At 37.1% G+C, this 16,364-nt stretch overlaps 2 protein-coding genes and 1 long non-coding RNA gene across 3 annotated transcripts in view; 1 reads left to right on the forward strand and 2 right to left on the reverse strand.

Annotated features, from left to right (window-relative positions):
* Nucleotides 1–16,364, reverse strand: part of LOC108260518 (natural killer cell receptor 2B4) — a 49,948-nt gene that overhangs the window by 962 nt on the left and 32,622 nt on the right. The window lies entirely within an intron of this gene.
* On the forward strand, nucleotides 20–7,447 carry LOC128629453 (uncharacterized). The gene is made up of 2 exons (XR_008393801.1): nucleotides 20–157; nucleotides 5,063–7,447. It is a non-coding gene; the product is annotated as an uncharacterized LOC128629453 (long non-coding RNA).
* Nucleotides 218–7,908, reverse strand: LOC124626564 (signaling lymphocytic activation molecule). The gene is made up of 6 exons (XM_053677622.1): nucleotides 7,698–7,908; nucleotides 4,856–5,185; nucleotides 3,671–3,964; nucleotides 2,887–3,000; nucleotides 2,731–2,801; nucleotides 218–2,589 (listed from the first exon to the last, which is right to left on the reverse strand). The coding sequence occupies exons 1-6, from the start codon at nucleotides 7,768–7,770 to the stop codon at nucleotides 2,518–2,520; spliced, it is 954 nt and encodes a 317-aa protein (XP_053533597.1). The 5' UTR covers nucleotides 7,771–7,908; the 3' UTR covers nucleotides 218–2,517.

The following is a 16,364-nucleotide window of genomic DNA, read 5'->3' on the forward strand; positions in this document are numbered from 1 at the left end:
TAATGTTGATAAACCACTTAAAACATTCCTGAAACCTGATTTTCTGCTACTGAACAATGCTAATTGTTGACCATTTACACAGCAGTGTCCTCACATGGATGAGATTCAAAAGGACATCGTCGTCCTCTGACCTGGAGGCTTTACTGAGCTCTTTACGGTAGGAGAAACTGTTTTCATCAACTTTCTCTCCTCACAGGAAATAATCACTTTATTCACCTTCTTTACTGTTTAATGCTTTATTTAAATGTACAGAGATGAAATGGAAAATGCTGATAATAATATACATGTGTAATACCTGATTATAACAAATATTATAAAGCTATAGTGGAGTTTGAGTTCTAACATGTTACTTTACAGTTTTATCAATATAGCTAACAACTGAGAATGATTTGGGCATAAATAATCAAATAAATAAATGTGTTGGTGTAAAATTGATTTATAATCACACAGTTGATAGATACAGTGTGACTTTAGAGATAATTATATACTGAAAAAAACTCATGAGACTTCATCACATCCCTTTATGATTCTATGATCAAAGCACAAAACTAGTAAATATTAATATCTTTTATAAATGACATGAGAAATGATTTAGTTTTTCTGATTTAACTGATATGAAGAAAGGAAAAGTTAAAGTGTAAGTGATGGGAAACTGTTGTAGGAAATATCAGCTGTAGATCCTATTAAAAGCTCTGGGAGATTAGTTCCTGGCTTTTGGTTTGGTAAAAATAATTTATATAAAGAAATACTTATACAGGTGACAGTAGAGGAACATGGATGTTGTTGTCTGATTGTTTTAAAGGATCAGAATTGATATTTCTTATTTATCTTTTATCACTGTAACAGAATAGATTGTACAGTACTGTGTAAAAGTCCTCAAATATAATAAATGTTTCTATATATAAAATAAATAAACTATAAATATCAGTAAACATTAATAAAGTAAATCAGTATTTGTTATGAAGTCTTTAAACCTGTATCAGTTCTCTCAGGTTCAGGTTTTCTGGATCTTGGAGAACCTCACACAGTTCTTCTGAATATTTGGTTCTCACTTTGGTTCTGCAGTAAAACCAGAACAGACTCATTATGGGTTTATCTGAAATGTCCTCTATTACTGAGCACTTCTAGAACATTCATCTCTGTAACTTTTCATATAAAATGTAACTACTTGTATAAGTAATAAAACCTAGTTGTGTTAATTTTCTACTCACACATTAATGTAAAAAAAATCAAATAAACATCTCTTCATTTATTAAAAAAATAATAAGGGTGTGTAGACTTTTGCACAGTACTGTTTATGAACAGCAGGGGGCAGTGTTGTGTGTAATTATTATTTAATTCAAGGACAACGCCCATTAAAAACAGGGAAGGACAGATCTCTGTGGGTTAAACTCTGTGCGTGTGTGTGTGTGTGTGTGTGATCACTGAAATAAACAATAATGGATTTACAGTCATTTAATGAGAAACTTTACAGCCTTTAAACTTTACAAGTTTAGCATTAATTTGTTGTTAATTAAAAATGTAATGTAATTAAAAATCCCCAAACTGTGCAGAAGCTCAGCGTTTTAATAGCCATAAAGCCAAAATAACAAAAGGGGAATTTACATTTTTACATTTTTATTTTAATAAAAAAATAATAAAAAAATAAACTCGGCAAACGTCTCTCCTACATCTTATATTTTCTGTCCTGACTGCTATGACGTTGTGTTTGTTAGAGCGACACTCAGCCAGAACGAGCCGTGTTCCAGGAAGAAGATCAGATTATCAGGTTTTTCAGGAACGAGTTAATTTGATGAGCAAATAAACAACACGGACTAACACCTTTAACACCGTCTTCTAGATCTGTCTCTCTCTCAGTCTGGAGCTTTAACAGTCTGGTGTTATGGGTGGGGTTTAGTCAGAATTCCTTCAGGAGCTGGTGGGGGTTGGATTGAGAAACCTGTCCCACACACACATCTAACACAGAGCTGTGTATCCTGTATCTGATCTGATGTCTGATATCTGATCTGAACAATACGGCTGTAATGTGAGAAGCGTAAACACTGAAAGCTGCTGATTCGCTGAAGCTCATTTTTTACCTGAACTTTCTGACACTTGGGTCTTTGCTAACTTTAATGTTGCTAGTCAGAGCATGCAAATATTCAAATATTAGACACTGATGCCTGAAACCACGCCCTAACCCCTGCAAGATTTCTCAGGGATTAATCAGTTTATAAATATGTTTATGACGAGACAAACACAAGCAGGAATACTAATTCAGACAGAACTCAGTTAATGGACTCTGAAATCTACTTCCTATAATCACATCAAACTCTAGGCTGAAATGATCTCTAAATAATATCAAACATTACCAAGCTCACACTTTAACGCTTACTGTACAGGATGTACACACTGTAAATGTGTAAATGGTTTATGTGACACAAACACTGAACATTTATGACTAATTGTGAACAGAAGTATGTTCAATTAAAAAATAAAAACTCATTAAAATAATAAAAAGGATATACAGATGTTGACTTATCTCCTCACATCTGCATACACCACTGGATCAGTCTCCGCTTCAACCTGCGTTATTCCGGGTTTTTCTTCCTGTAAGACACAGCAGTATATTTCAGTATCTGAATCAGGCGAGACTTTATCACTCCCGTGGAACAAACCTGATTTTTATACTAAAACCTCTACTGAATTTCACATCATCATCATTTTCAGAAGTTGTATTTCGATGTTTACCTCTTTAACTCTCTCTGCACTGTGAGCTGTAACATTCACATCAGCGTAAGTCACTTCAGGTTTCTCAGAAACTAAAGACACACAGATCAGATTCAATTTCATGAAACCTGCCGAATGTAAAAACTAAACACAGGAACAGAAAGATGCATTACTTACCTTGCTGCTTTTTCTTTTTCAGCCAAATCCACAACGTTACACATATTATTAATAACACAAAACCTCCAGCAGATATCAGGACAGGAAGCAGTGAACGGGAACGATCAGTTTGTCCTGTAAAGATTATAATATATTCATAAATTATTTTCTCTATATGACACAGATATAAGACTAAGGCAGGGTGATACGACCAAAATATCATATCTTGATACTCGAAGATACAAAATACAAACTGACAGCAAAACTGAAGTAGCAGTAAAACAGAACATAAAAAAGACTGTTATATTTATTTAATATCTATTGTGTAAATGTAATTGTTAGAAAAGAAAGTAGAGAAATTTCATAAAAAGATTTTGTGATACTCAGCAATATCTCAGAAAAGTGTGCTGTGGTATAATTGATCACAATAGCGATATTATATGGTCATATCACCCAGCCCTACATCACACATCTTCCCTCAGATCCGTCAGAAACCTGTAACATGACGCCAGCACGTGATAAATATTCCATTGCAGTCGGTGAAATATGAAACCTCGCGGCACTTTTCCACGGTATTATTGATATTGACTCCACTGAACGATGTTGTGTTCACTGAACAAATCTCACTGAGACTTTCACCCAGAAACATTTAAACTACGGACTTTTCTTTAACCAACCAGACTGACACACCGTCAATAATGAATTCATTTTATATCTTAATCTTCAGTCACCTGTCTCACTCCTTCATGAATATTCATTATTCTGTTCTATTCAAAGTGATGATAGTGTAGACTCTCTGACGTACCTGAGAGATGATCACAGAGCTGTGCGATGTTGAGAGAAGATGATTTATTACTGACAGGGTTTGCAGACACACAGATATAAGTGTTGATGTTATTATCATGGTGTGGTATTTGAAGTGGGAGATTGAGGGGAACACTGAGATCTGTGTTATTGGTGATGGAGATTCTCTCGTTCTCTCTGTACCAGGATAACGTCACATCTTCTCCATTCTCCACAGTGCACAGGAGGGAACACGGCTCTGTGGAAACCACACTTTGATTTTCTCTCTTTATTATTACTGGAGTCCATACTGGAGCTAAGAAACAGAAACACAGATTAAATAGAACAAATTAAAACTGTAAGCTTAAGTATAATAATAAACATCATAAACACTGTGTGTGTGTGTGTGTGTGTGTTTGTGTGTGTGTGTGTGTGTGTGTGTGCTGCCATCCCAATTTTGGTTAATTTCCTAAAACAGCACGTGTGTGTTATTCCTCTTATACCACAGCAATTTGTCAAAGATTACAATTCTCATTTATAAATAATTCATAACATAAATACCATCATTTTAATCCCAATATAATTACAATTAATGTAGAATGTCTGTAAAACAGCTATAAACAGTTGTTCAGTCACAAATCCCCCTCTCAGTGCATCACACAGCACCACAAGTTCTGTTTAGTTTTCCATGTGTGTTTGTATTGGACTCAGAATTGTCTCCGCCCCTCACATGTCATTGGTTGATTCCTCTAATGTGTTCACCTGTCCTGTGTTTTGCTTTAATTAGTTGTGTTATTTATACCCTGTTGTTTCTGTCCTCGATGTGACGTCTTGTTCATGGTACTCATGCAATTCTGATATTTTTTTCTAGTGTACCATTTTCCAGTCTCCCTTTTACACTGCATTTATAATCGCTTTGGAATATGGATTTTCCCGTGATTATTTAGCTGAATGTTTATCATTGTCAGTGATTTTATTTCCGACTACAACTATTGACGTTTTCACATTTGCATCCTGTTTATCACCACACGTTAAATGTTCCCTCACGAGCTTCTATTATTATTAGATTATTATTTCAGAGCAGATTCATCTGTAAGTGATGTTCATGATGCAGTTTGACTACACTCAGCTCTGATTGGCCTTTTATATTGATGAAGTTATGAGACTGAACATGGACAGGAAGGAGACATGAAACACTTTTACTCACCATAAACTCTGACACTGAAAGTCCTGGATGAGAGATGTTCAGTGATGACCTGTAATAAATAAACTCCAGAATGGTTTCTGCTGATGTTCCTGATGGTTAAAGCTCCACTGATTCTGTCCAGCTGCAGTCGCTCTTTAAATCTCTCACTGATTTCTCCTTGTCCTTTAAATACCGGACTAATCAATATTTTTTTCTCCGCTTTCTCAGGTCCATAAAACCACAGAATCTGAGCATCACTCTGAATTCCAGTTATCCCAGTATGGAGAGTTATAGTGGTTCCTTCCACTTCCTGCAGTGTGACCGTCTCGTCTCCAGCTGCACACAGTAAACCTGCACCACAGCTTCAGCTTCAGATTAATCATTTCACTCACAATCATAATCACACACAGTCCATTAAAACTATACCGTGCTCCAGATTTGTGATTTCAGATGATGTGATTTCTATTTCAAAATGCAGAAATATTACATTTCAGGGAATCTGATGTTCTGCAGCAAATATATTGTTACATATTAGTGCTTATTATTATTATTATTATTATATATTACTACAGTGCTGCATCTATTACTAGATATGTCACTAGTCCCTCCAGGATTTAGCAGTTTTTCAATCGCAGAAATTAATGAAAAATCAAGCAAACGCCGCAATACGAGTTTGCAATTTTTCAAAATTACCGCAGATTTGGGCCGAGACGTGTCATGTGACATCACAGCGTGCATTCAGTCAAATCCCTCTTGGATTCATGTGCGTCGAACACGAGTACAGTTAAAAGTTCTCATTTACCAACAAATTTACCAATTTTCCACAAAAAAACACAAACTCTGCAAATTCCATCACAAAATTTGAAAAAAAATCCAGCATTTTTGGCCGCAACAATCACAAAAAAAACTCCATGAAATCCAGTTCGGACTGTGTTCCAATACAACGATCTATATTCAGTGCCTTGCAAAAATATTCAACCCCTTAAAAGTCATGAGATTGGTCTGGATTATAAAGGACACTTACACAGATTGTTCCAGTCAGTATTTTTATTGCAAACCAATCTGCTCATAAAGCACATTTTCAAAGTCAAAATTCATTATTTGTCAGCAGAGCTTTAAAAACTGAAAAATGCTGTTCGCATAAGTATTCACCCCCCTCCAGACTAGTACCTGGTAGAAGCAGCTTTGGCTGCAGTAACAGCTGTGAGTGTGTTGGGAGTTGGTGAAGTTCATACCAGCTCTGCACACTGTTTGGAATTTTCACCCATTCTTCCTGCCAGATTTGTTCCAGGTTCTTCAGGTTGGGTGGATGTACTTTATTGACTGCAATTTTTTAAACAGTGCTACAGATTCCCAATGGGATTCAGATCTGGACTTTGACTTGGCCACTGTAGAACATTCACCTTTTTGTTTTTAACTGCTCCTACACTGCTTTGGTCTTGTCTTTGGGACCACTGATGAAAGGTGAAGTATCCACCAAGCATTAGGTTTGTTTGTTTTTTAGCTGACTGAAGCAGGTTCTCTTGTAATAGATATTGATCCAACAGTGCTTACTGGGATATTCAACCAATTGTATATAATTTTACACCCTATTCCTAAGTTGTAAAATTATATTATCTTACCTTTACCTTCTTTAGAATGCTCCTTAGCCTTCATTTTCACTTCTTTCTTCAGACTGAACATCACTTCAGTGTCAGTTCAACTTGGGTGGCTTTTGTTCAGAAAATAGGAGCTGTTTTAATATTTCACAGGTGAAGGTCAATTATAAGTCAGTTGTGTCCTCGTTCAGACAATATCTTTCATCTGGAGCTTTGAGATACTTACTGACCGATAATTAATTTAGACTGAAACTTCACTGTAAGAGAACACGAGTCTGCAATAAAAATACTGAGAGGAAGAATATTTTCATTTATTATTTGTAATTCAGACCAATCTGATAAATTCTAGGGAGTTACATACTTTTGCAAGACACTGTACATTTAAATAACATTGGGAGGAATTTGCATATATTTACAAATATAGTGCACAGAATTATCTAATATATTTCTATTAAATAAGGAGAGACGTTGGTGTTGAGAAATATGAAAGAGGATTTCCACTGAAAAATAACATCAATGTACAAGTACAATTCACTATATGGGTCATTTCTGTCTGGTTTTCATTAATCACATGGTAGACTATGGAAGTTATAGCTACACATGAGAAAATAGAGAATTAAAGTGGAAAACATCACAAATCAGCACAATGATCCAGTACACCATGGATTTATAATCTTAAGAATCCTAAATCAATAACCACAAGCTGTATTTACCATACAGTCAAAACACTTTAACTGCAAACATTATTTTAATTGCAAAAAAAGTGTATTAAACTGGACTTTTCCCTGTTACTGGTGTGGAACCATCCAGAAAACACCTTCAGTACCTTAATGTGTACCTGTAAAATGACTCTAAACTCTAATTAAGGTATATTATTAAGGTAGTTATTAATGTAATTGTGTTCTTAAATCATTTTAAAAGTAAAGATGTGAATACATTATGATGAACCACACTGACAATGAAAAGTACTGTTTAGTGTTTATCTGTGAGAGTTTAATAAAAGGAAATAAACTAAGAGACTGTTGTCTTTGTGTGAAAAGTCAGAGTTGTGTGAAAGCTGATCTTTTCAGAGGATTCATTAACACACAGCTCTAAACTGCTGTATCACTGTTCAGATTAACACTGAGGAAAACTCCTTCATCCAACACACACAGTATTACACCTGAGTTCCACATCTAGTTTTACTCTCTTCAGGATCAACTTATTTTATAGAAACTCTTCATATTTACAGTTGGGTGTGTTGTGAAGGAAAGGTGGAAACTTACAGCACAGTAGGGGGAGAAAAGTCCAGAGAATCCTGTTTCCTGAGAAAATATTCACCACCATTTCATAATCCATAGTAAGCGTTTCTCACACACACATTTTCCCGTTTCCCCGAACATCAGTGTCACTGAAGAGTTTAATAAACAATGCAGGTAAGCGACATGATGTATGTTTCTACTCTACACAATCTCCCGAGCTGTTAGCTTTAGCGTATTTACTGGCTCACATCCATCAACCCGCTGCAGCTCCTCCTGTGTGGACATGCTCAGTTCACACTTTCCTCTCAGCTCTGAATACAAACCGCTTTTAAACATCTTTTCAGCTGTATTTAGTGGGCGCTCTAATATGTTATCATTAAAAAACATTGTAAATGTGTTATAATTACACAATAATCCTACAAATATTACTTAAATAAATGTGTTTATAGTCAGAAGGAGAGTGTGGAAAACACTGCCACTGCCTTGTAATCACTATCTGATGTCACGTGATACCATCTCCATCATCCTAAACATATCCCTAGTCCCAACTGCTACAGCTGAACGTCGTCGTGTACGATATAAACACAGCACTCCCGAGTACTGAACATCGTCATGTACGATATAAACACGGCGGTCCCGAGTACGGAACATTGTAGTGTACAATATAAACACAGCAGTCCCGAGTACTGAACATTGTTGTGTACAATATACAGTAAACACAGCAGTCCTGAATAAAAGATGCAGTAGTTTATGTTCTCTGCTGTACGCCTGACCCCCGCATGTTCATCAGTGTTACTGACCATAAACAACGCTGCTAACTCCAACCATCACCATGTAGCAATAACAATCTGAATAGTTCATATTCTCATCCTGAACCCATTTAGTTTCTATTTTACAGTTTCAGAACCGTGTCATGTGCCTGTGCTCCAATATTATGATTAACACAGTGTTCTCGACTTCCCTCTAATGTCTGTACATTATAAACTCGTCTGCACATATTAACAAAAGTCTGGTGCTGAGAAGTCATTTGCATTCACTGGTTATGCGTGTTTACCGTGGATTTGAATAAGCTTTGAGAAATGCTTTACATAATTCCATGTGATTTTTTCATTATTACTAAAACAGAGAGCAGTTCTGACTGTGATTGTTACAGGACTTGTGTTTTATGTTTCACCATCTCTCCATTTCCCATCATCCACAAATCAATACAACTAACATAGCAAATGCTTTTGTGATCTAAAAGCCTGTGTGGCTGGAAGCCATAAAAACACACAGTGCAGCAGAACAGCCAGAGTATAAGGGGGATACCAAACTGTAGTTAGCTAATATTACCCAGAGAGCTAGTTAGTTAGTTAGTTATCACAACAGGAGAAGAGCTGTAGATGCATGGAGAGAGCACTGGATGGAGGGTGCAGGACTGAACAGACTCTTTTACTGACTCTGAATCTATATCCTGATGATTCATTGCTTTAATTATATTTGGTCTTTTATCCAGTCTTGTCTTCAGTAACTGCACTGTTGTTGTTTTTTCCTGGTTTCCTTTTCCAGAACAAATTTCACTTCCTTGTTTTGTGGCTTGTCTGTCTTTCTATTTTGCATTTCTAATGAATTTAATAAAAGAAGCAAAATACACAGCGAGAGAGAGAGAGAGAGAGAGAGAGAGAGAGAGAGCATGTCAGAGCAAGCATTTTACTTACACTGAAAACACTCCAAAACACACTCCTGCATGACCACACCCTGTAATATTCTCTGTCTTAATGCCTTGGGATTTATTTAATAGCACAGAGAAACACTCACAGGTTTAGCTATACCTCTATCAGGTTTTCATGTCTGTAAATGGTCCAAAAAAGGAAATTCCCAGCAGATGTTTGTGTTTACTGTCTGAGTCAGTTACAGACAACGACTGCTGCCTCTCACCTGCTTACTGTTTCCCAAACAGCAAGCTGGAACACGTCGAGAGATGGTTTTCCATCATCAGTCCCATACTTTCAGTTTGTAATACTCCTGTACTAACACTCTGTTCTGACTCTAAGCCTCAGTGTGTGTCTGGGCTTGTTGTTTTCATGTTAGAAGTTAAGAAATCAGTCACATGATCTCCCCAAAGATTATAATGAGCATTGTATAAAACAGGGAAATAACCGCTTCAAACAAAAACGAACACAAAACCTTTTCGTGTCGAGTAACACCATCACTTGATGGCTCAGCAAACACATCTGGCCAGTTTTTGCAGTTGAATGAGGGTAGTGATGTGGTTTTCTAGTCTGTCACTGCTTCCCCATATCGCCCACAGTTTAACACGATTCTAATCCTACTTTGTATTTGCTAACAAGAAATATTTAAATAGTCTGTTCATTCTCAAAAGCAGCATTAAAACTACAACAATGGTCTATTTCACATTCTCTAATATAATTGTACAGGGACAGGAAGCATGATCAGTAGCTGAAAACCTCGTTCATCTGGGTTTGCTAGTGATAAGGACTGGATTTAACAGAATTTAAATGTCGTTGTAAAAAGGCGGGAGAGGAGGAACACTCTAAACTGGTTTTCTCATGTGGGCGTGCAGAGCTGTTTACAGAGACAGTATTTTAGCTGTAGGGAATGACACTCGCTCCTGATAGTTTGTACTTCAGCAAAACACTCTAATGCAACACATCATGCTGAGACACTTATAATGAGAGCTTCTTACATACAAAGTTGCTTTGTTATTGATTTATAGCACAAAATCACATGGTCAAGCTTCAGACTCCATAATGGATCTACTACAGTATGTAGGTTCTGGATCTGAGGCAGAACATCAGTTCATCTCATCTACTGCACTGTAATGTGTACGGCATTCAGACTTCACATCAGAAACCACAGAGTGTCAGGAAGAGCGAGTCAGAACACGCTGAAAGCAGAAGATTGCTTTAACAACAGAGTATGAATGTAAAACAGAACATTCAGCTTTATATCTGCACAGATAACTCCAGATATACTGACTCCTGTCCTGCTGAATTAAATCCTCATCACTACCACTAACTCCTATTTCTTATAAACTAGAATTTTAAAAATATTTGATATAAATATAACTCATGAGTCACAGAGCCAGGCAGAAACAATCTGCTGAGTCTTGGTACTTTCCGATGTTTCTTCCTCTTTAGCTCAATCTTATGGAATTTTCATTGCCACCATCATGACTGGTGTTTACCGAGCTCACTGGGTTTCTCCTGAATGATGTGTAATGTGTTTGTTCAGAATGTGTGTAGCTTTGTTTGATTATGTGGGGGTAACAGTTTAAATCCTGATGATGCCACAGACATCCGGGAGCCAAAAGAGCAAACTTAGCCGTGCTCTCTGTGTGGGAGGGGCTTATTCTCTCTCGCCTGTCAATCACAATGACAATCATGGGTGTCTGTGAGTTTATTTTTGTGTACAATTCAAATTCCAAACTGTCTTTGTTTTGTAATAATAATAATAATTTTAATAATAATAATAATAATAATAACAATGACACCAGAAATAAAATGAATTTTCTCTAATAAAGTGAAACTGGAAGCTGAATTGTTTTATGGAGGTTATAAAGGCTGTGTGTGGTGGTTATGCCTTCTTATGCTAACATACAGCACACAGTTTTATTTCCAAGTGTGTATTCACCTCAGTGGTGTGTTCTACTTTTAAAGTGCTAGTTTGATGCATGTGGGAAGAAGCAGTCCAAACACCACACACACTTTCACACAAACCTTTATACATGTGTTCCACCGAACAGCGCAGACCGCATTCATACACACCAGTGTACTGCCCTACATACAGCAGCCACAGCTTCTATTACGAGTTGCAGTGACAGAGAGCTGCACGAGACTCTGTGCTGGTTTTCTTCTGAGAGCGTGCATGCAAAAGTAATGACATGCATTTGTGTCAAACTTTATTTTTATTACAAATGATTCCGAAACATACGTACAGTATACACGAGGACTTGTCTTTTTGTCTTTAGTCTCTGTAGCACTACATCACACTGAGGTGAAGATCCGTCTACACGTCACACACAACATTCTAAATCAAGCCTCAAACACCTGAAAATACGAAGGTGAACCTTGTCAGCATCTTTTTACACCTTCTTTTAATTCTTTCACACGTTTGCCCACTGGTTGCTCACCACTTCCTTTAGAGCTGTGACAGAAACACTACTTGAAAAGAGGTTTGTGATCTGGTGTGATTTACTGAAAGCCGCTTCCACGCTGGAAAACCAGATAAACCGCAAGAACTAGAGGTTCAAGCATCTTAATTATGTAAGATGAATTATAGAATAAAAGGAGACCAAAAGTTTATTAATGGGAGTAAATTTTGTATCGTCAGATACCTCGAGACTTTCTATCACACCTCAGCAGTAAATATCAGTGACATCATACGAGTGTGAACTTCCATCACAAAACAGAGGGGGCTATACAGTACCCTCCAAAAGTATTGGAACGCCAAGGACACTTTTTTTTCTTTTTTTTTTTTGATTTGCATTGAATAAATTTGGGTTTGAGATCAAAAGATGAACATGAGATGATAGATCAGAATTTCAGCTTTCATTTCCATCAATATTTACATCTAGATGTGTTAAGCAACTTGGATCATGGCACCTTTGGAGGCAGACCACAGAATCTTTAGTTGAGCAAAAGTATACGAACAGATCATCTAAAAGTAAATAACACTTAATATTTGGTTGCATGTCCCTCGCTTGCAATAACCACATCAAGCCTGCAACTCATTGATATCAGCAAACTGTTGGTTTCTTCTATTGTGTTGCTTTTCCAGGTTTTTACCGCAGCTTCTTTCAGTTGTTGTTTGTTTTACAGGCAGTTTTACAGGGGGGTTTCTCCCTTCAGTCTCCTCTTCAGGAGGTGAAATGCTGCTCAGTTGGGTTAAAGTCTGGTGACTGACTTGACCAGTCTAAAACCTTCCACTTTACCCCCTGATGAAGTCCTTTGTTGAGGTTGAAGGGTGTTTTTGGGTCATTCTCTTGCTGCATGATGAAGTTCCTCCTGATTTCTCTGTAAATTGGAAGACAGATTGTTTCTGTAGACTCCTGAATTCATTCTGCTGCTACCATCATGAGTTCCATCATCAATAAAGATTAATGTTCCAGAAGCAGCCGTGCAAGCCCAAGCCATGACACTCCCTCCACCATGTTTCACAGATCAGCTTGTATGTTTTGGATCATGAGCAGATCCTTTCTTTCTCCACACTTTGGTCTTTCCATCACTTTGGTAGAGGTTAATCTTAGTTCCAGAACTTTTGTGGATCATCTCTGTATTTCTTTGCTAATTCCAATCTGACTTTCTGATTCTTACTGCTGATGAGTGGTTTGCATCTTGTGGTATGGACTCTATGTCTCTGCACTTGAAGTCTTCTTCACATGGTGGATAGTGATACCTTCACCCCTGCCGTGTGGATGATGTTGGTGAGGTCACTGACTGTTGTTTTGGGGATTTTCTTCACAGCTCTCACAATGTTTCTGTCATCAACTGCTGCTGTTTTCCCTGGCCAACCCGTTCCATGTCTGGTTGTTAGTACACCAGTGGTTTATATCATTTTCAGGACATTCCAAATTGTTGTATTGGCTATACACAATGCTTGTGCAATGGCTTTGTTATACTTTCCCTCTTTTCTCAGCTAAAAATTAGCTTGTTTTTCTCCCATATACAGCTCTCTGGTCTTCATGTTGGTTTATCCTTTTTAACAACAAATGGTCTTCACAGGCAAAAACTAGGGCTCAAACCAAGAGTACATGTTCAGTGCTATTAATTCTTTAAACAATTAATTTAACAGGATACACCTGGGCAGCAAACACCTATCAGTCATGTGTTCCAATATTTTTGATCACTTGAAAAAATGGCTGGGTTCAAACAAAAGATGCCATGTTCTAAGTTGTTTAACAAACATGGATGTATATATGAGTTAATGAAAGCTGAAATTCTGATCTGTCGTCTCATATCCATCTTCTGATCTCAAACCCAAATGTCTTCAATATATAGCACAAAAAAAAAATAGATGTGGCTTTGCTGTTCCGATACTTTCGAAGGGAACTGTAACTCGGGGTGGATTTTTCAGTACGATCAAAATGAACCCGTTTCCATGGTGACCATTTGTCTGGTCTATTTTCTTGTTACACAGTGTGTTGTAACAGTACCACAGGGTGTTGTTTTGTCAGAGAAGTGTAATTAAAGCAGTGTAATTACTATAATCATCCAGCAAACACAGCATTACTATTGGTCAATAAAGATTACATTTAAACCTAATTATGGAGAAAATGTTATAACTGATCATAATTCCAGACAGGTTCAACACTGCCCAAGCACATGATGACGCAAAGCATGCTGGGAACTACACACTAGTGCTGAGCGCTAACACAACAGAGAACTCAGTGCCAGAGCTACAGGAGGATATTTGTAAGAATGTGTATAACTAACTGAAGAAAAATAAGAAACCGTCAAATACTGCTTAATAATTCTCTAAATAAATGTATTTACCGCTGAGGTAAAGCTGCAGGAACTCACAATTATTCACACTATGAAAAACTCAGTCTGTCAGTAACGACACCTAGTGGCCTTTAAATGACACTGCATTTAGTTTATTTTGATTTTTATCAGGTTCATCCGGGGAACCTACGGCTACCTACATCCGGGGAGCCACATATGATTGCTCTACATGTTGCGTGTTTTAAAATATTACATAATTCATAATCGATGCCCTTTTGTCATGTATACACCAACCAATCGTGACGTGGCACAACAAGCTCAAATTTCATTGGACAGTGTAAAGCAGAGCGGAAATTTCCCGGTTTAATTCATACATCGGTTGAAAACTACGTAGTCTGTCTGTTTTCAGGTTTGTTTGTTTTTTAAACAAAGGTGAAATGGTTAAAAATAAAAAGACGGCAAGTATCATTTCTATTGTTACTGCATCTTGTATTGATTTACTATTTAATGAAACTTTCATAGTTGGTTAAATGAAGTCCAAGTGCCACCTACAGGTCTATTAGGTGAAGTGCAGGCGGTTAAGTCAAGAATACGAAAATGTGAAATGGCCTCTATTACATTACCACGTTTTATAATTATGCAATAATAGTGAAGATAATAACTATAATAAGAAATTAGAATTTCATACACATCCAATCTCTTCTTTCTTTTGTTTTTCACTTTACACTTTAAACTTCTCATTTTACAGCTACATTAATGTCATTATCATCACTACAGATTTATTATTAAAGGATTTTACTGAGAGAAAAACTGTCACGTTTCAGAGCAAATCACAATCATCTGCCTGAAACTCTTGAGGAAAAAGTAACATGAGGTTGTTGGTTTTAATGAAGGGTGAAGCGTGTGATGAGGTGTAATCACCAGGTAAAGACTCCATGTGGTTTCTTGTGAATGTGTGGATGTTCACCAGAATACAAGGGACAGGCCGTGATGATGTAAAGAATGAATCAGACGTACAAAACAGTATTATTGTCCAAATGATCTCACTACAAAGGATTGTTTGCCATGGACTGAAATTCTAGCTTCAGAGAAACCAGCAGCTGCTCGTGACCATAGATACTGATGGAGCAGGACGACATTAATAACTACAAAGCCTCAAACAGAATGAAGTGAGGAGGCTATCACACTGGACTTATGCTATAGGCTTATGTCTAGTGAATTTTTTGAGGAACCCTGTAATAAGGAACTGAGATTCGACAACATACAGTCACCCATCAGCACTGAGTGTTTTTGTAATCCAGTCTGTCTATGGCGACGTCACTTCAACACCATTTTATGTGTAATACAAATTTTGACCACAAGGTGGAAACAGCACAAAGCACACAATGAACTGGTTGTGGAGGATTGTGCTATAGGAAGAATACTCAAAGTTTTAGATTATTGTACAAATAAATTATTTAATATTTATGCTCAGTCACTGGTTCCCCTTTACCCACTCTATGCTATGCAAGCTGAGGCAGATATTCCAGAGAGATAAAGACACTGATATGGCCCGAACACCTAGGAACACCCTTGCAACCACCTCAGAAAATATAGCAACAACCTGGCAATGAACTAGCACCACTTAAGATAAAATAACAACCACATAGAACACCACAGCAACCACCTAGCAATCACCTGGAATACTATAACACCCATCTGGACTACCACCTGTTATAATATAGTAGCTCATGCACTGGGTTACTCATCCGAAGGTTGTGAGTTCAAATCCCAACATTACCACGCTGCCACTGCTGGTCCCTTGAGCAGAGCTCTTAACCCTCAACTGTTCCGTTCTATCTGGTCTCAATTGTCACAACTCAAACACCTAGCAACAGGCTGAAATTCAAAATTATATTCTAGGTTTTTGAGATTTAATAAAATCAGAGCTCTAAATACAAATCTTTAAAACGTTTAAATATCAGAAATACAGATTGTATGTAAATTGGGCTGAAGGTAAAGCATTTGCAAAATTTCTACTTTAACAGTAATTTCTACTTTAAATAGTCTAATTCTGTATTTAGATTTAAAAAGAATGGGAAATGCTGAAGGTCAGTTTTAGAAACCTGAGACCTGATTTTCTGCTTCAGAACAATCAGTGCAGACGTCATTTAAAGGTTAGGACTGAACCCGTGTCATTGTTTCATTTAATAGCCGTCTGGAACTCAGTGGAAATTCAGTAGCTTCAACTTTTAAAATGAAATATCTA

This window comes from Ictalurus punctatus, chromosome 29 (genome assembly GCF_001660625.3).
Source record: "Ictalurus punctatus breed USDA103 chromosome 29, Coco_2.0, whole genome shotgun sequence".
Taxonomy (NCBI): Eukaryota; Metazoa; Chordata; class Actinopteri; order Siluriformes; family Ictaluridae; genus Ictalurus; species Ictalurus punctatus.

Excerpts from the sequence above, each read along its gene's own strand:
- LOC124626564 (XM_053677622.1), bottom strand. The coding sequence starts at position 7,770 with ATGGATTATGAAATGGTGGTGAATATTTTCTCAGGAAACAGGATTCTC. Across the intron at positions 5,186-7,697 it reads TTTTCTCCCCCTACTGTGCT|GTTTACTGTGTGCAGCTGGA; the intron begins GTAAGTTTCCAC and ends GCTGTGGTGCAG. Across the intron at positions 2,590-2,730 it reads GTGCAGAGAGAGTTAAAGAG|GAAGAAAAACCCGGAATAAC; the intron begins GTAAACATCGAA and ends TGTGTCTTACAG.